Source organism: Hemicordylus capensis, chromosome 1 (genome assembly GCF_027244095.1).
Source record: "Hemicordylus capensis ecotype Gifberg chromosome 1, rHemCap1.1.pri, whole genome shotgun sequence".
Taxonomy (NCBI): domain Eukaryota; kingdom Metazoa; phylum Chordata; class Lepidosauria; order Squamata; family Cordylidae; genus Hemicordylus; species Hemicordylus capensis.
This window is the reverse complement of record NC_069657.1, coordinates 76,139,951-76,160,485: the sequence shown is the minus strand read 5'-3', so window position 1 is coordinate 76,160,485 and position 20,535 is coordinate 76,139,951. Positions and strand designations below refer to the sequence as shown.

At 44.7% G+C, this 20,535-nt stretch overlaps 1 protein-coding gene across 8 annotated transcripts in view; it reads right to left on the bottom strand.

Annotated features, from left to right (window-relative positions):
- DPF3 (double PHD fingers 3) overlaps positions 1 to 20,535 on the bottom strand; it is a 273,036-nt gene that overhangs the window by 114,495 nt on the left and 138,006 nt on the right. For all 8 annotated transcript variants that reach the window (XR_008310482.1, XR_008310479.1, XM_053266047.1 and 5 more), the window contains exon 3: positions 10,113 to 10,220. Coding sequence is in view for 6 of the 8 variants with exons in the window: in XM_053266047.1 (XP_053122022.1) it covers positions 10,113 to 10,220 (108 nt within the window). In the remaining 2 variants the exon portion in view is untranslated. The remainder of the gene's footprint in view (positions 1 to 10,112; positions 10,221 to 20,535) is intronic.

Sequence of the window (20,535 nt, the reverse complement as noted above, 5' to 3'; positions counted from 1 at the left end):
CTTCTAGAGATGCCAGGACAGAGGAAATCATGTTCCATTGTGTTTTTTCTCACCAGTTGCCACCTGCTAACTTGCAACTTTGTTGTCCTTGCTCATGGAACCTAGCCTGATCCATCCATATTCCAATCCTGTCAGTGCACTCCCCTTGCCACAAGTCTCTGTCCCCATACTCTCCCTTTCTCCCCATTCCCACCAGGGTTCCCTCCAAGATGTGAGCATGTGTGCATGCTCACAAGCTTTTTTATGTCCCCTGAACACTATTAGCAAAGGTTTTGCTAGTGTGTATGTGTGTGCTTATGTGTGCATGCCTGCAGAGGCAACCTTCAGAAGTTTCTTGATGTAAAAATCTCATGCTAAAGGAAGTGGGGGGGTGGGATTGGGGAGACATTACCAGCAATAGTTGTGGCTACCACAGTAGTAGTAACTCCTGTTCTATATCTATATTTTATATCCTGCTCAGGTTGAATCAGGAACGCCCCACGCTGAATGCACATGTGCACACACTGCCCTGATACTGTCGCCTAGAACAAAATTCATTCCTCACACAGATGAAAAAAATTTAGAGGGAACACTGATTCCCACCCATTTCAATTTCCACACGCCAGTTCCCATTTCTTGCTCTTCGCCATTTCTGGCAGGCCTTTCTGGTCTAATGTTCTATAGCCTTGTTTCCCATTCTCCTTGCTTTCCCTTGTCACCTATCCTAACCTATATATTTTCCCATATCCCTTGACTGGAGCTACATTGGCTCTATCTGCATCACATACACACACTAATGTGCACACAAAAAGAAATACCGTATAACACCTGATAAGGTGGGTGAGGTTATTAGTTCAGGTTGTGTGGTTGTTGTTTTTTACAAGTTGTCTCAGTGATAACAAAACCTTGGCATCCCTTTCTGCTTTCCAAGACTCCTCTTGAGTCAACAAGCCATTGAAAAGACCTTTTGCCCAGTAAAACAATTGTGATTACAGCAGCTGAGCTGCACACTGGAATGCAAATAGAGATCTACATGAAGGCAGAGGCTAACTTTACACACACACACACACACACACACACACACACACCATGTGAACTGGTTGAAATAATATAACATCAAGATTGTCTTCTCCCCTCCCCATCATATGGTATTGTGGTTGCAAATGCTAAAGCTAGCTCGATCTTGTTTGGAAACAGTGGTGTGAAATAACATGGTATAGAAGTGTTTCAGTTAGGCAGTTAAAAACCACAAAAATGGTTCCTTAGATTAGAATTCCTGTCTACTGAAGGACACCTGCTATCTTTTAGGAATGAAGTAAGCCATGGGCAGTTCAAACTCCACAGGGATGCATGAAGGGAACGGGGAGAAGAACAGACCAGCAACCTTTCATTATATGACTTGTGGAGGGGTTTCCCAGGAGAGTACATGATCTTTAGCTCTTCCCAAGTCTGGCTTCTATGTTTACTAGTACTTCTTGATAAGAAACAGGCCAGCACCAGTGCTTTTTACATTTATTCTGGTGTAAAGCCAGTGACAATACATTTAGGGTTTATGCCACTGTGTATTTGTGGCCATAAGTATTTTCTGATATCATACCATAGGTATTTTCTGATATTGGTACTATAAAGTTGACCCAGGAATAGCTAACATATGGCCACAGGGCAGTGCACAGCCCTGTGACATAAGGAAAAAATTCAAATCAATTAACTTCCTTCTCTCATTATATATATTATATATATGGATGACTGAATACAATTGTTCAAATCTAAGAGCAACCTTTTCATAATGTGAGAAAATGCATACAGACCGACATAATTTAAGTAGGACAGAAGCACACTCACTGCATTTTGGGCAGACATATAACCTTGTCCAAACTGAGATCAGGGGAAACCGGTTCTTCAAGTTTGCAACAGAAGCCAGATTTGTAGAGTGCTAATTGGCTGGCCCATATGGTAATCATGAAACCACCTCCCTTCTTCTCAAAATCCAGATGTGCATATTACTGATTAGCCAGTCCTTATGTCAATGACAAAGAGCTCTCTCCTTCTTGAAGCAGCTTTTCAAGAAGCTAAAAAGGTGTTTTTAAAAGTGTTTTAAAAACTTTTGAAAAAGCATAAAGCACCAAACTAATATTTGACCAGATAAAAATGCAAATAACTTAAAAAGAGAAAAAGCAAACTGCTAAACTGGAAGAGGCAATTAGTCTTTGATCCAAAGGTGAGAATTATAGTGGGGAGAGGGAAGCCGAGCTCGCGCTGTGTAAGGACCCCAATGAGCTCGCGCTGATTTGGACCCCAATGAGGCCTCCTCATGGGAGTAGGGATGTGCACAAACTGGTTCAGAGGCCCCTTTCCAGACTTCTGGACAGGTCTGGTGGTTCGAGCTGGTTTGACGGTTGAGGGGGTTACCTTTAAAGAGCAGGGAGGGTGCTCTTACTTACACCCCCCCCACATGTTTTCCCCACCAGCGCTGTGCTCAGAATCGCTGTGTGGGGCAGCCACGTACCCTCTTGTCGCCCCGTTCAGCATGAGACCAGAAGTGGCCGGGGCACAAGCACATGTCGTGCACGCGCACCCAAGAACGTCCTTAGGGTGGGGCGACCGGGGCGATTGCCCTGAGCCCCGCGCTGGCACAGGCCCCACTCTTGGCACACTGAAGTGCAGCCTGCCCTCCTCTCTTCCCCAGTCCCAGCCACTTATCTTTCCATGCAGCCGATCTTTTGTGTCTGTGTGCAGCTAGAAAGGCTCCCAGGCAAGCTACTAGAGTTCCCTCTCTCCCCGCCTCTCAGCTGGGTGGACGGGGCTTTCAGAGAGGCCTCCATGCATTGTTGGTTTTTAATTTTTTTTCTTTAATTTAAAAAAAAAAATCCAAAAAGTCCTATAAGTGGCTTGCTTCATGGCAGGAAATTACAAAAATGTCTAGAACTGAAGCCCCCCCCCAGACCACCATTCCACCCCTATATGGAAGAATCTGCCGTGTGTGTGTGTGTGTGTATGTGTGTGTGTGTGTGTGTGTATGTATATATATGTATGTGTGTATGTGTGTGTGTGTGTATATATATTTGAAGTGGATTGGACAAATTGCTGGGTGTTTGGTTTTTTTGTGTTTTTTTTTAAACCCATCCAAAAAGTCTTACAAGTGGTTTGTTTCATGGCAGAAAATTACAAAAACTTCTGGAACAAACAATATATAATATTTATTTCTGTATTTATGAATGCACTATGCTCAAGTTGATTTGCAACCCAGAAAGTCTGAGAACTCTGAAGTATGTGTTATGCTTTTTATTTTTATTTCTTTAGAAATGCATTATAGAGCCAGTGTGGTGTAGTGGTTAGAGTGCTGGACTAGGACCGGGGAGACCCGAGTTCAAATCCTCATTCAGCCATGAAACTAGCTGGGTGACTCTGGGCCGGTCACTTCTCTCTCAGCCTAACCTACTTCACAGAGTTGTTGTGAGGAGAAACTCAAGTATGTAGTACACTGCTCTGGACTCCTTGGAGGCAGAGCAGGATATAAATGTAAAAATAAATAAATAAATAAATATGAATAAATTATATGTCCAAGCTGGTTGGACATGTCCAAAAACCTCACTCACACTATTTACACTGTATGTCATCAATCAATATGATTCTGTAATGATAGATAGATATGTTTATTTGGTCGTTGACCAGCAAATGATTCTGTAATATATGAATGGAGGCCCCACACATTCTGATTTGCCCCCAGCCCCACACCCCACTAGAGACGGCCCTGCACGCACCGGCCACTTCTTGTCTGACGCTGACTTGTTTGCCCCCCCAAGAAGCAGTTTTGAGCACAGTCACAGAGGGGGAAACACGGTGGTGGGAGGTAAGAGAACACTCCCTGCTCCTTAAAGGTAACCCCCCTGCCGTCGAACCGGCTGTCTGCAAGTTTGTGGACATCCCTACATGGTAGAAGGAGAGCTGAGACTTCCATCACCAGGTAGGGGGTAGGGCAGTTTTTCCAGCCCCTGAACATCCAAAGCTTGCCCTTCCAACCAAAGCCCCTTTGGAGGAAACTAGAAATACTAAAGACCCAGCTGCACCCCCCATCAGCACTCCTCAAGACCCCCTCTAGTGCCACTGGGACCCCAGAATCAAAGCCAACACCAAGTCAGGGCTGAACTCCATCACCAATGGCAACCTGCCCACCTCAGAGTCTCCCTCCAAATGAACCTGCTCAGGCATTTGCTAAAGTTCCGGGCTAGTCTGAGTTTTTGGAAGAGGTGGGGCTTCTAGCTCATCTAAACTCATTAAAACTTGAATGGTGCAAACACTGGCACTCCCACCATCTCTGCTCCAGCCTGAGCTCTGCTCCAGTTCCTGTTGTGGCTGTTGGACAAACTCTTGCCTTGATTTCACTGTGCCGCCACCACACCCATCCACATGTTGTCACAAACTGAACTTTTGAAGTCAACAGAGCATTCAAGAGAGCCTCAAATTAGCTGATCACCGGGACCTGTTTGTCTCAAAAACTACCCAAATCCTACTGCCTCCCTGGAAAGCTTGGAGCGCAACAGGAACACTTCCTTTGAACAGTTTACCACAGCAGCCTTATGGATTCCTATGAAAGCCTTTTTCTTCATGTTATCAGAAGAGTTGAGAGGGCTGCAGGAAAGTTGTGGTAATCTGTTAATCAGATGTGTATTTTCATCCAGACCCCTCCCTTCTCTCACCCCACAAAATCTCCTTGAATTTTCATATATCTCCACCTGTAATTCCTAATTAACTCATAAGAACAAAAAATGACGGTATTGGCTAAATTATTACTTCAAGCTGATGGTGTAGAATGTACATTAATTTAGACAGTATGTTGTTTCTGCCAATATGTCTCTGTGGGTTTTCCTACAAGTAACATATCACCAGGTTATTTAGTATGTTATCTTACTGTGTCAGAATGTACAACCCCCACACCACAGGATACCAATGCCAAAGGTCATTCCGAAACAGCTACTTAGCTTGAGGTCACAGAAGATAAGGAGCTCATAATTACTGTTAAATAAAGTCATACAGACGGACACACAAGCTAAATGATGTCTGTACAATAAGAATGACATTCAGTTTCAGAGAGCTTTGCCATATTTATATTGTATGGCTAGAGCAAAAACTAAGTTGAAACGTTTTAATGTGACAATGGCTTTTGTATGTATACTTAGCTTATTCATTAAGCTCTTCACTTCTTCACTATTTTAATACACCTGAGACGTGATCAGGATTTGACATCGCAGTGGGATGAGTGCCATGCAATGAAATACATGCTATTTCCCCTCTGCCTGTTACTGTTGCTACTATTGTTAGCTTCATTATACATCTCACAGTTACTATCGAAGTAGACAGGCAATAGTTTGGCAGTTACTGCCAAGTTACTATCGTACTCACAGTTACTATTGTACTCACAGTTACTATCATAGTAGACAGACAATAGTTTGACAATAGTTTGGCTGACTATTGCAATGTGCTCTACATGGGGCTGCCTTTGTACGTAGTTTGGAAACTTCAGTTAGTTCAAAATGCGGCAGCTAGACTGGTCTCTGGGGCAACTTGGAGAGACCATATTATGCCTGTTTTAAAACAGTTGCACCGGCTGCCGATATGTTTACAGGCAAAATACAAAGTGCTGGTTATTACCTTTAAAGCCTGGAATGGCTTGGGTCCGAGCTACCTTAGAGAGCACCTTCTTCTGTATGATCCCCATCGCACATTGAGGTCATCTGGAGAGGTCCGTATCCAGTTACCATCAGTACATCTGGTGGTAGCTTGGAATCAGGCCTTCTCTGTAGCTGCTCCTGGCCTATGGAATGCACTCTCAACAGATATCTGCAGTTTAGATTCACTGTAGACCTTTAAGAGAGCCCTAAAGACTTACTTGTTTGGCCTGGCCTTCCAAAGTTTTTGAATTGCTTTTAAGTATTTTAATTGGTTTTAAATTGAGTTAAAATTATGTTTATATTGTTTTAAGTAGTGTGTTTTAAATTATGTTTGTTTTTATGTTTTTTAAACTAGTTGTACACTGCTTAGAGCCTCTGGATGGGGTGGTTTATAAATGTAAATCAATCAATCACCATCATCATCATCATCATCTGGCCACTTTCTGTGACTGATGTCCCATTCAGACGTAGTGCCAAAGCTCAGTTAAACAAACCTGTGCTTAATTTCTGAAACCAAGAATCATGCTGCAGATGATCAAGCAACTCTAGTATCATTACTTCCAGGGTTACTTCTGGTTACTTCCAGAATAACCCCTGGTTGGCCAGAATAATCCCTCCCTCTTCCTAGTCCATTGAGGCTCCATCCCCTCCATTCCGCTTGCTTTGCCAATCTGTGCATTGCAACAGTGCTTCAGTCACCCAGCAACTATTGGCTACAATGTCAGAGGGAGCATGCTCTGTGCAATTGTGTCTTCTCTGTATTGATCACCCACCCTTAGCAGGAAAAAAGTATATTAATTATTTCCTGCCACTCCTTAAAGCAGTGACTTTCCCAGAATTCCTAAGCTACGCAGCCATGAATATACACAATTAGCAAAACCCCAGGATGGCAAGGGGCTCTTCCAGATGGGAAGGGGGTCTTGGGGGAGAAACACAGAAGACTAACTGAGGAATGGGAAGGAGAGGGTGGTGGGTGGGTGAGAGAAGGGATGGTTCAGCAGAGTTTATGCCACAATATAGCTGCACAGCTGCTACCATCATGTAAGGCAGATCTCATGCACAGTAATTGTAGTGGGTAGCTCTGGGACCTGTTACCTGGCTGGGAAGGCAAAGCCTTGCAAAGCTAGGTGAGTGCCACTTTCAGTCAGGAAATTAATCTGGATTCAATGCAGCCTAGTTTAAAGGGCAGGGGGGCGGGCTTGATGGAATTAGTGCAGGCTTCCTGGATTGGAAAGGTCAGTCATCAAGGCACCCCTCAGCAGGATTGCGGTGCAAACCCATACCCAGTCATTGGAGAGCAGCCGAAAACCAGCAAGTGGAATCTCCCTAGCGGGGATCCACTTGCAGCATTGCTGCATATAGGTTCCAATCTGGACGGTTTGACAGACTCAAGTTAAACATCCAGAAAATTGGTTTGTCATTAGGATCCCCCGTGTACTCCGTTTGGGGGTCCTCTTTTAATCTCCCTTGGGAAAGGCAAACCATCTTCCCCAGTCTCACTGTGAATTTCACTGACATTAAAAGAAACACACATCACACATGTCAAGGAAGACTGTCTTTCTTTAATTAACTGAACACGAACAAGGGGACCACAAGTGTGGTTAATGTGGTAGTGTTCCTGTGCCCAGCTGCAGCATCTGAGTCTTTTGCACTTTAAAAGTGGAGCACTCATTCATCACCCTGTAAGTGTCTTTCCTGCTGTTGGGACAGGGCGGGGGGAGATGATCCTAGGCATATCTGCAGAAAACATGTCTTATTGCCTGTGCTTCTCTGCTGTTGCTCTGACTCCTCTGTGCTGGTACAGGGGCAGCCACTGTGTGTTTACAGAAATCTGTTTATGTATGTCTGTATGTAAGGTTTAATGTCTCCTGAACATAAACACTGAAAAGATAATGTTTGAGAACTCTCTCCTGCTGTCTCGGTCTTCTCCTCCCAGCATTTTCTTGCTCAGGAACAAGTCAGGTCCAAAGCAAGCCGGGGGTAGCAGGCTTATTCAGATCTGGCTCTGTCCCTTTAAATGCAGGAAAAGCAGGGATGCAGCATCCCTGTCATCAAGAAGCAGCAGGGGGAGTGAGGTGAGGGCAGAAACAGAGCATTCGCTCTGAGAGACAGCCAGAGAGAGATGTGGCCAACAGAATGGATGCATATCTGAGCTGCTCTGAACTGACCTTTTTATGGGAGTGGGAGGAGCTTCCTCACAAAACCCAAGTTACAGCGCCTGCAGAATTCGGATGACACAGTGGCACTTCAGAACCATTGGTTTCAACAGCAAAACTCACTACAAATTGACGGTTCAAATTCCAGCTTGGAGGCAAAAACGGAGCCGCGGTTGGGTGATGGAACTGCAGCTTCACACATTCAGACAATTGGAAACACCTATCTCAGCTACATTTACCTAGGGTTTGGTGTGGTGTCTGAACTGGGCCTAAGTCAAATGAAATTCCCACATTCAAATATTCCCAATGTTACAAAGGTTCAAACAGATGGAATCTAATATTTATGGCTCACCCTCATCATTCTGATGGATGAAACAAAGTACCAGAATCTTAGTAAGTTAAAAAAACCAAAAAAAAACCAAGAAGTGGTTTGCAATAGGGATTGCATCTTGTGATGCAACCAGAAAAGGTTTCCTGATTGTGGGCCTTAACCAGGGTAAATACCACAATTATGGATATCAGAGGCATTCTGGCTCTGTGTCCTTCTCTAAAATAATACGCAAGTAGTTCTCCTCCCTCTTTCTGATAAATATCTAGCACGAGAAAGAGTATCATGCAGAAGGCGGGGCATCTTCACTTGTTCCACCCCAACCTTGCTATGCCCCTGCTGCACTAGCTCTCTTCCTTACTCTTCATCTCATAATAGCTTTGAAATAGGAGAAGGGGGAAAAACACCAAATGTGGAAACAAAAAAGAATATAAGAACAGCCTTGCTAGATCAGGATCAAGGTCCATCTAGACCAGCATCCTGTTACACACAGTGGCCCGCCAGATGCCGCTGGAAGCTGGAAGATATAACTATCTTCACAAACACATCTCCAGCAAGTACGCATCTGCACTAAAGACCTAACTTTGTTCAAATATCACCGCTTCCCACTACCAAAAACGGTACTAGTCAGGGGTGGAGCCACCATTCGGCGAACGGGTTCAAAGAACCCGGGTCTCCATCAATCAGGGGCCATGCCTTGTGGGGGGAGAAGTGGGGGGTGTTATTTTGATCCCAAATGGGGCCACAGGGCCCCATCTGGAAACAAAATCAGACCATGCTGCATTGGCAGCATAGGCTGGAGCGACTCTCCCTGCCTTTAAAGGCAGGGAGAAATGCTCCTGGCCTCACTGCCAATGCAGTGGGGCCAATCTCCCTCCCAAATGGGGCCGCACAACCCCATTTGGGAGGGAGATCAGCCCACGCTGCATTGGCAGCATGGCCAGAACGGCTCTCCTTGCCTTTAAAGGCAGGGAGAGTCTCTCCAGCCCACGCTGCCAATGCAGCGCGGGCTAATTTCATTTCTAAAGGGGGGCAAAGGGCCCCATTTGGAAGCAAAACAACGCCCCCCGCATCTGACTTCAGGCCTTTAAATGCAGGGAGAGTCGCTCCAGCCCGCACTACCCAATGCAGTGTGGGCCAATCTCCCTTCCAAACGGGGCCACACGACTCCATTTTGGAGGGAGACCATGCTCCCTGCGTCTGACATCAGACACAGGGGACGGAGCAAGGCGGCCATGGTCAAACATGGGCCATCGCCAGCCTTGCTCTGTGCCTGGTACTAGTTTTGTAAAAAGTACAGTTCCTATAGTTCCCTAGACTCCTTGTGGGGTATGATGACCATTGAACTGTTGCAAAACTAGTTTACATGTGTAATGTAAATATAGACTAATTCCCACTCCCTCTGACTGAAGAATTTCTTAGGTACTATGTTACAATGATTGCATGGCCACATTTCTCAGGTTGTTGCCACTGTGTGCTTGAAACCAACTGAATTACAGGGAAAGCCACTTCACACAAACAGCTTCCTACATGGAACTTCACCCGCATATTTCAACAGACAAAGATGTTGTAACAGATGAAATGGACCTTAGCAAAGATTTATTATAGTATACAGAGTGAGGTTTCCTCTAACTGACACCCAAGAGATACGTTGCCCTCTCAAATTTCTTGCCTTTTAAAAGGGAAAAAACACTGGGGCCCAACAAAAATACTACAATTCCCCACAGTATCAATTACAGCTGTTCCTGAATTTGGAATGGGATGGGGGTTTTTAAAATTATATTTCCAGGAGAAGATTAAAAAAACATGCCACAATGGATGTTAGCAAAATTCTCAGATTTAAAAAGGAGTTTGGCAAAGATAGAGTAGAGAGGGCAACAACCCTGAGGTTGTGCATGGCAGACTCCCCCCGACCTATGAACCATGCCAGCAGCATACGCTCAGAAAAGAAGATAGAGGGACTGGAGGGAAAGCACGTACCAGGTTTAATCTCCAACAACTTCAGCCTGGAGTCTTCAGGAGGATGCAAACGTCTCTTTTTGCGCCAGCAACGAGCAGGATATGTATAGAGCTGACCTGGGGCTAGTCCTGAAGGTTAAAACAATAAAACAAAACAAATAAGACACATCTATTTTGTGTTTGGTTGTCAAATCATGAATGATTAGGCTCTGTAGAATCTTGAGTTTCTGTTTTTCAAAATTATACTTCACTACGTCTTCTCCTTGTAAGATTCCAAGTACCTCTTGGAAATTATAGCCTATCAGGACTCTTCTTAGCATCTTCCCAGATCACAGCTGTATATGCGATACACAGGACACAGCAGGACCCAGTGCCAGTGTTGCTCCCAGCAGCATGCAGATTTAGGCATCGTAATCACACCAATAATTATACTGCTCTAAGGCACAAATTGCATCACTCAACTGCACAACAGTGTGCATCCAAAGTTAAACTAACCTACACAGAATGGTACCTAGAATGTAGACTGCACATCAGCCCACATATAAACCATATATAAAACCAGCATCATGCAAACATAGCCTAAGCTTCCTAAAGAATCTAGGAATGACATTCAAAAATAGATATGGGTATAAATTGCTCCCAGTGTATGATTTTCATCATGGAAATCACTTATGGGGGGACTTCCATGAACAAAAATTGTAACATAAAGAGTGGCACTGAGGACTACTTGCCAAAGCTGTATGATGGTAGGATAGGTTCCGTGAGACAGGCATAGCATGAATAAATAGTGTATTTATTTAGCCATTTTCAACCCATTTCAAACTGGCTTTAGGGCGGGCTATGGAGTGGAGACTACCTTGGGAGGCCTGATCAATGATTTCCAATTGGGAATTGACAGAGGGAGTATGACTCTGTTGGTCCTTTTGGATCTCTCAGTGGCTTTTGATACTATTGACCTATTCTTCTGGAACACCGCTCTGGGCTCCTTGGAGGAAGAGCGGGATATAAATGTAAAAATAAAATAAAATAAAATAAAATAAAAATAATAATAATCTGAGGAGGTTGGGGGTGGGAGGCATTGCTTTGCAGTGGTTCCACTTCTACCTCACGGGCAGATTCCAGATGGTATGTCTTGCCGACTGTTGTTCTTTAGAATCTGAACTTTCCTATGGTGTCCCTCAGGGCTCCATATTGTCTCCGATGTTGTTTAATCTACATGAAACTGCTGGGAGAGATCATCAGGATTTTTAACCCGATGTCTTCAGTGATTTTAATGGTTATTTATTTGATGTTTTAAATTATTTTAATTGTAAACTGCCCAGAGACACAAGTTTTGGGCAGTATAGAAATATTTTAAATAAATAAATAAATAAATAAATAAATAAATTTTTAATGCCACTTTTTGGCAGTGGCCCCCAAAGCAGTGCTTTTTGAAGTTTAATGCAAAATTATCTTGGGTTTTGTTTTCTGCTGGTGGGAACACAAACTTGTAGCTATATTTTGAAGCATTCACTTCAATAACTTTGGCACATTTCTGAGCTGCTAAATGAAAAACAATGAATGGCACAGCAAACAAGCCATGAGATAGTAGCATTTGTTAAAACAGGGAACAAAAATAATATATAAAAGGTATTATTTCTACAAACCATTCCTGTACACTGGTCTAGAACACTGTATGCAATATGAAGAGAAAGACATTCAGAAAGTCAATTTTGTTAAACAGGGTGATGAACAACTCACAAAAAGGGGTTCAAGAACATAAATATATTGAAAAGTGAAATAGTTAATGAAGAGACATGAAAGTATATTAGAAATTAATACAATCTGGAACTTCTGTTCCTCTGCCTGATAACACCAGAACAAAAGATGAACAATCTGCAGCATATTAAAGATGAACCTGTTGATTGTGGCAGGAGTTTCAATAAGCAAGAGGTCCTTCTTCAGATATTACTTAGACTGGAAAGGTGATTGGAGGAAAAACTAGGTTAACAAGGTGAGATTTAGCAAGGAAGAAGTCCTGCTAGCAGATATCTGCACTTGATGGAACATCAAAGCATGAATGCTAACAGTAGCTTTTATAACATGGGGGACAATTATTCTTTACGGAAGCGTTTCCTAACCTTGGGTCCCCAGATGTTTTTGGACTACAACTCCCATCATCCTCAGCCACAAAGGCTATATCTGGGAATGATGGGAGTTGTAGTCCAACAACATCTGGGGGCCCAAAGTTAAGAAACCCTCCTTTATGGCCTTTATTTAAACCTTATTTTACACTAGCAAAACTGTTAATGAACTCTAATTATGCACCTTTTTGTTCTCATTCTCTCTTAAACCTTTTTGTTTAAAAAGAAAATACCCAGGGAGAAAATATCCAGTGAGTCTGAAATGTGCCCCTACTGGTACATTTCCATTTTTAATGCCCTGTTATTCATGTCCATTCATTCTCTTACATAGAGACTGACTTGTTAGGTTTATGTAAATGCCATAACAGCATTGCTGCAGGTAGTAACATAGATGGCCTTGGAGGGTACTCAGGTGACTGTGCCCTCGCTAATGTGGTGATGCTTTAAGGCCCAGGAAGAGTCTCACCATAGTAGATTAAAAGACAGAGCTCGGACTGGGGTTGTTACAAGGGTTTGATTCTTTCTGCCCCTATTGGGTGCTTCACTCAGGGCCAAACTGACCAGGTAACAAAGTGAAGCAGCTGCTTTGGGTAACAGATTCCAAGAGGCACCATTTTCTTATATCCAGCCTCTTGGGTGTACGACGGGGGGCGGGAAGAGAAGTAGTTCAGTATGTCTAAGACCAGCACTGGGGCTACTGCTGTTGGTGAGTGCTGTTTCCTCTTTGTAACCAAGGGCAGCCCTTCTTCCTAAGGCCTGTTACCTTGAAACAATATTATTTTTCCAAAGCCATTTGTCAGTCAGAAGAACAAACTAAGAGTCCTGCTGGATCTGACCAGAGTTCCATCTAGTCCAGCATTCAGTTTCACAGAGAGGCCAAGCAGGTCCTTTGGCAAAGTCCAGGGCCAGAAACAATAGAGGCAATAGCCCTCCCTTGCTGCTGCCCCACCCTGCTCCCAGCTGGTATTCAGAGAGATACTGCCTGAAATATGGAAGCTTCACAGAGTCATCATGGCTAATAGCCTCCCCTCCATGAATCTGCCTACTGTAATTCACTTTTAAAGCTATCAAAGCTAGTGGCCTTTTCACCACATTCAGTGGCAATGAATTCCGTTAAGTTTCATATGCTATGAAAATAAGTACTTTCTCCTGTCTGTCCTGACTCTTTGGACAATCAGTCAACAATCTATCTAGTTCTAATATTATGAGAAGGAGAGAAAAACCTTTAGGTCCTTTTTAGAATGTTCCTCACAAGGAACTCTCGCTCACAAGGGCTGTTCTGCTGCCTTTCTTGATTTCCCTGTACTGAGCAAACGACTTGTCAATGAAACTAATGGAAGTAAATTCATAACTTTCACATCATGCAAAGTTAAACTGCAGATATTTTTTGCCACAGGATGTGGTTGAACCAACAGTTTAGCAGGATGCACATGAGAACCAAATACCTATTAAAAGTATGACACAAGAAACTACAGTGAAATATATTAGATTATAAACAGGGGCGCTCCCTCATGAAGCTAAGTAAGGCGACAGCCTTAGGAGATGAGTGTGTCATGGACTGGGGAGTGGGACACCTTGCCCCATGGTGCAGTCCCTTTTGGGAGCGAAATGACACACCACCCCCCGTCTGACGTCAGACGTGGGGTGTGTGTCTGGGGCCTGAGGCATGCACCCAGGTTCTTTGAACCCATTTGCCTAATGGCAGCTCCGCCCCTGCTTGTGTGGCAAACAGCAACAAGCTGGCACTGATTAGAAATGCTGTCAAAAATCTATCTATGCTGAGGATAAATACCCCATGCTACGAGCTCCATTTAATCATTTGTTTTCTAACATGCAACATCCTTCAGAGTAATACAAATGTAATAAGAATAGCTATAAGAAAAGGTGCTAACCCACAGCATCTATGTTTCATTTCCAGGAAACCTTCTATAGCCCATGTGGCTGGCTAGACAGACAGCCAGTCACAGAAAGAATAAAGGGGTTGATCAGGGAACTTCAAGAGCAGGTGACAAGATGCTTTCTCCCATAGAAAAGGGAGAAAATGTCTCCCTTGCGCTTGGAAACCCCTGGAGATTATACAGTATGGTCTGAGTGGGATGACCCTAGCAAAATTACTGCAAACTGCTGGAACCATACTTCCAGATATATGTTCTCCCCCCGCCCCCCGCCCCGCCCCATTTGCAAACTCTGTCACACTAGCTGCTAACAACAAAGACAAAATCCCCCTTTTGCTGCAATGCCCTCCTGTGCAATGTGGATTTGCATTAGGAACTTGGATTTCCTGCACTGCTGCTCAGCCAAGCATAAGACCTGGCCCATAGTTTTTCTGCCAATAGCCAGAAAGAATTGTTAATGTCATTTAAAATCCTAGCCCTTTTCTACAACATTAGGTAAATATACAAGGGTTTCTGTATGAATATGAAATGTTATGATCCCAGGCATTCCTTTGATATTCCTCAGGATTGTTTAATAACTGGGCATAGCCACCACGCATGCAAACATGGTCTCCCCCATGAATAAGATTTCACTGTAGTGGTCGACTCTGCTTAAATCTTTAAATTCCACTCCCAGAGAAGTCAATGCTAAATAATGCCATCATGGAGAATCAGAGCCATATGGATGCAGCAGGCTAGGGATATAAAGTAACCATGACTATTTTTCAAGATCTCTACATCTAAAGTAATTGCAAATACAAATGTAAACTTTGAGACTGAAATTAGTTTAGCACATTGGACACTGCTAATGATATATAATTAATGCTGGACCAATATTGCCCAACAGTTGCATCATAAAGGAAACCGCCAAGACATATGAACCAACTAAATCACACATAGCTATTTACAAACACCAGAATACATATCATTTTCCAACACTGACAATGACAGTAAGTTATACTTTAATTACACTCAGGAATGCAGATCAGAGAATTGCTCTTGGACTGGTTCCAGTTCAATCCTGAGGGAAGCTTCCAGAAAGTGGTGCTGGGTGATTACACCTAGGCTCCTTGGCCATTGGTTTATGGGGTTCTGCAGGGTTTCATCCTGTCACCCCGCTATTTAACGTCTATGAACAGGATCTTTAACACCACTGGGAGAGGATGTCCAGAGATTTGGACTGTTGCTACCAGTATGCTGATCTTAGTTTGTAATCTGATTCCAGGGAGTTAGTGGAGTTTCTAAACTGAGGTTTGGGTCTGTTATAGGCTGGATGTGGATTAACAAACTGAGGCTTATTCCTGACAAGACAGAGGTGTTGTTAGTCAATAGGAAAGCTGATCTGAGACTGGGTTATCAACCTGTTCTGGATGGGGACCTGAAAGAATAGGTCTGCAGTTCGGGGTTGTTCAGGCTACAACCTTTGACTGCTGCACCCGCTGTGTGCATTCCTGGAGAGGGCAGATCTAGCTACAGTTATGCATGCCTTAGTCACATTGCATTCAGACTACTGGAACACACTCTACCTGGGCCTGCCCTTAAAGAGTACCCAGAAACTTTTGCTAGTACAAGATGTGGCTGCAGTGCCAGGAATTCACTCGGACCACAGTTGGGAGGAGAGCATATCTTAAAGAACTACACTAGCTGGTTGGCTGTTTCCAGTTCAGTTCATGTTGTTGGTGATTACTTTTAAAGCCTTCAATGGCTTAGGCCCAAGTATCTGAAGGGCTGTATTTTTCCTCAGCTGATTGCCCACCACACAAGTTCCTGGGAGGAGGCTCTGCTCCAAATGCTGACTCCAAGGGAGGCTCGGTGGTTGTGCAGTCAGAACAGGGCCTTCTCTGTTATTGCCCACAGATTGTGGAATGTTCTCTCCATGGCTATTTGCTTCTCCCAACCTGGTTTGCCTTTCAGTGGCAGGCAAAGGCAGTTTCGTTCTCCCACGCCTTTGATCTCTGACTGCCTTGGTGGTGGAGTGGCTCTAGTTATTTGGGACATGGTTATTTGTGATATTCTAGTTGTAATATGTTGGTTTTTTTGTTTTCTCATTTTTTGTATATTAAATTTTTTGTTAACCATTTTGGGATTTTGTATGATATGGTGGTGTGGAAATATAAATAATAAGCATGATTATGAAATAACTTAATCCAGACATTCACTCTTTTAAAAAAAGATACACCCCTCAAAATTTCAAATTTTGCAAATGTAACAGAAGCTTTCATTCTGAAATATCCAGACTTCCTGGCATTTGGGGTTTGGATCGAGTAAGGCTGTTCCACCCTTCTTCATTTCAACATTAACAAACTCTGGGGTGATTCACAAAGTAGCAGCAGGAGAGATTGCATGCCCTCAGCTTTTGCCTGTGGGCTTCTCAGAGGCACTTGGTGGGCCATTACGTGAAACAGGATGCTAGACTAGATGGGCCTTCAGCCTGATCCAGAAGGGCTGTTCTTATGTTCTTAAATTGACTCACTGAAGTCAATCATATTGTGCTTCTCCACATGATATTTAAATGTCTGCTCTCAGGTGTAATGTCTTTGGTTTGAATCCTGGGATGAGTGGCTATTAGGGTTGCCAACTAAGGACTTTCATACAGGACAGGTGACGATTGTGGGGGCCAAGTGACTTTTTTGCATGTGTTGTGGTGTCCAAAGTTCTGGGGAGCAGCTGGAACATTTTGTCCACTCAGAACACTTTGCTTTCATGAGCAGCTTCTCTTTCCCTTCCTACTGACCATCCATCCATTGGGGACACCAGAGCAGAGATTCTGCTTCAGTAGCAGGTTGCAGAGCCACATGATGCAGGGCACAGATAGGTGAGACAGGTGCAGCGTGCTTCCTTCATTTGGTGGCAGTGAGAAGTTAGCAGTTAGCTAATAATTTACTCAATTAGCAGCTATCCCTGCTAAAAAGGCACCTTTTAAAGTGGCGAATCTCTTCTGTTGATCATGAGGAGAACAATTGGCCCTATCCAAACCCAGCCCAGCGTTCATTCAGTAGCTGATGCTGGTGTTACCTTGTGTTTCTTTTTAGACTGTGAACCCTTTGGGGACAGGGGAGCATCTTATTCTTTGTTTGTTTGTTTGTTTAAACTTCTGTGAAACCTTCTGCTGAAAAACCGTATATAAATATTTGTAGTCACAGAGAACAGAAAGCGATTGGGAGACCATGCACGCACTGCTGTGCCAGCATGCAAAGAGACTGGCTTGGTAGTTAGTAGGGATGTGCATGGAACTGCTTCGGAGGCCCTTTATGGGCCTCCGAACCGGTTCAAAGAAATGGCGGTTCCAGCGCTGTAACCATTTTGGAGGCCGTCACGCCTACGCAATTGGCCTCTGTGTGGCCTGGGTCATGCAGAGGCCAATTGCGCAGGTGCAGCAGCCTCCAAAATGATCGCTGTACTGGAGGGGGAAGGCCCGAATGGGCCGAAGAGCTGGCCAGCCAATATGGCCATCGAGGGAGGCCAGCGGGGGGAGGGGGAACCTCCACGGACACCCACCACCACCACCTCCAACAACTCCCCTAGAAAGGGTAAGTTTTTTTAAAAATTTGATTTTTGTGGGTTACAAAAAAAAAAAGTTCAACCCCACCCCCTGGAACGAACTGAACCGGGTAGGGGGGTCCCGAGGGGGTGCTGGAATGAACTGGCCCAGTCCGGGTCTGGTGCAAACTCGAACCGAACGGGATGAGCCAGTTCCATGCACACCACTAGTCTATATTTATTCCCTACTCACTGAGCAAACAGGCACCTTCTTAAAGTGGTGACTCTCTTTATTCAGCAGGGGGAGAGCAACTGGCCCTATCCAGCCCCAGCACTGCATCCCTCCAGTGGCTGTTGCTGGTGTTTATTTTAGATTTCTTTTTCGATTGTGAGCTTTTTGGAGACAGGGATCCATCTTTTTTTATTTTTATTATTCTATGTAAATTTCTTTGGGAACTTCTGTTGAAAAACGGTATATAAATATCCAGCATGACCACCATGGGTCAACCACATTCTTCCTATAAATATTTATATAGGATATATGACAATTTAAAATTTTTAAACAATATTCTAAAACAACATTAAAAACAGTCAAAACAGTATCAGTTAAAAGCCTGGGTGAACAGGTGTGTCTTTAAAGACTTTTAAAAAATTGTCAGAGTTGGGGAGGCTCTTATTTCATTAGGGAGTGCATTCCAAAGCCTCGGGGCAGCAACGGAGATGGCCTGTCCCTGAGTAGCCACCAGACGAGCCGGAGGCAAATGCAGATGAACCTCTCCTGATGATCTCAATGGGTGGTGGGGTTCATAACAAAGAAGGCGTTCTCTTAAATGCCCAGGGCCCAAGTTGTTTAGGGCTTTATAGGTTATAACTAACACCTTATATTTTGCCTGGAAACATATCAGCAGCCAGTGTAACTCCTTCAATACAGGAGCAATATGGTCTCTCCTAGATGCACCAGAGACCAGCCTGGCTGCTGCATTCTGAACCAACTGTAGTTTCCAGACTACATACAAGGGCAGCCCCACATAGAGCTCATTACAGTAATCCAGTCTGGAGGTTACCAGCAGATGTACCACTGTTTTGAGGTCAAGAAACGTCTCAAGAAACGGACGCAGCTGGCATATCAGCCGAAGCTAATAGAAGGCAGCTCTGGCTACTGCCTCAACCTGGGACATCAGGGAGAGACTTGGATCCAGAAGCACCCCCAGACGGCATACCTGTTCCTTCTGGGAAGTGTGACCCCATCCAGAACAGGCAGATCAAAATCATCTCTCGAGTTTTGACCCCGCACAATGAGTACCTCCGTCCTATCTGGATTCAGTTTCAGTTTGTTATCCCTCATCCAGCCCATTACCACCTCTAGGCAGGCATTTAGGGAGGTTATGCCCTCTCCCGATATGCTGACATGGAGAAAAAGATTTGGGTGTCATCAGCATACTGATAACACCCTGCACCAAATCTCCTGAAGATCTCTCCCAGCGGTTTCATGTAGATGTTAAACAACATCGGAGACAATATGGAGCCCTGAGGAACACGATACAAAAGTTCAGATTTTGAAGAACAACAGTCTCCAAGAGACACCATCTGGAACCTGCCTGAGAGGTAGGAGCGGAGCCACCGCAGAGCAGTGCCTCTCACTCCCAACCCCCTCAGAAGCTCCAGAAGGATACTATGGTCGATAGTATCGAAAGGCGCCGAGAGGTACAGAAGGACCAACAGCGTCACACTTCCTCTGTCAATTCCCAGTTGGAGATCTACCATCAGGCTGACCAATGCAGTCTCCACCCCTTAGCCAGGCTGGAAGCTAGTTTGAAATGGGTGTAGATAATCAGTTTCCTCCAAGATTGTCTGGAGCTTGGAGGTCACCACCCTCTCATCAATTACCTTGCCCAGCCACATTTTAGTCCTTCCTGAAATCCTTCTAGGCTCAGGGGTGTTTGGGGATGAAAGACTGTGCCTAACCTTTGTACTGGATTATTCATGTTCACTGCTGCATGAATACGTTGTTGTGGCCAGCAAGGAGTGTAGGAAGAATGCACCATTAGAGGTCGTTGTTTTTTGCTCAAAAGAACAATAGCTTTTTGGCACTAGCAGTTACCAGAGGCGCTCTTATCCCCAGACCTTGGGGCTCTGGTCCATGGTGTCACAGTGGAGGGGGGCCTCCAAATGTCCCAGGGGGCCTCCTCAAGCGGCCCACCACCACCCCATACCCACCACGCCGATCCTTGCCATTTTCAACGTCATGTGTGCGGCCACTGGGGGTGGGGCATGAGCTGAGCAGGCCATGGTGGTGGTGGCAAAAGTGGCTGGTGGGCCTGTCCATCTGGGCCTTGAGCACTGGCAAGAGCCTCCAGCGTGCCTGCACAGTGTGAGTAACAAACATCGCAAGCCCGTGATGTCAGAGGCTTGCGACACTTGGTACTTGCACTGTGCAGGTGCGTTGGAGGCTCTCGCCCAGTTGCTCAAGGCCCAGACAGATGGGCCACGCCCACCAGCCACTGCACCCGCTGACATCACCCATGGGGAGACCTGTTCGGCTGACACACACACACACACACACACACACACACACCAGCAACGCACATGGCAATGAAAATGGCAATGATTGATGTGGTGGGGCAGTGGCAGGCTTCTGAGAAGGCCCCCCAAATGCAGGTTGTTTTTCTTTCTTTTTTTCATTTTTAAGGGGGGCCTCAGGGCAGGGGGGAGGGGTGTGCCTCTGAAGCCCTTCAAGTCCAAGCTCCTAGGTGTGCCACTGGCTGTTACCACTACACAGTACAGGGAAGAGCTTGGGACCATATTATTTAGGAGAGCACCTCCTTTGTCATGAACCCTCACACCTTTTACGATCCTCTGGAGAGGTCTGGTTATCGTTGCCACCAGCTTGTCTCGTGTCGACTCAGG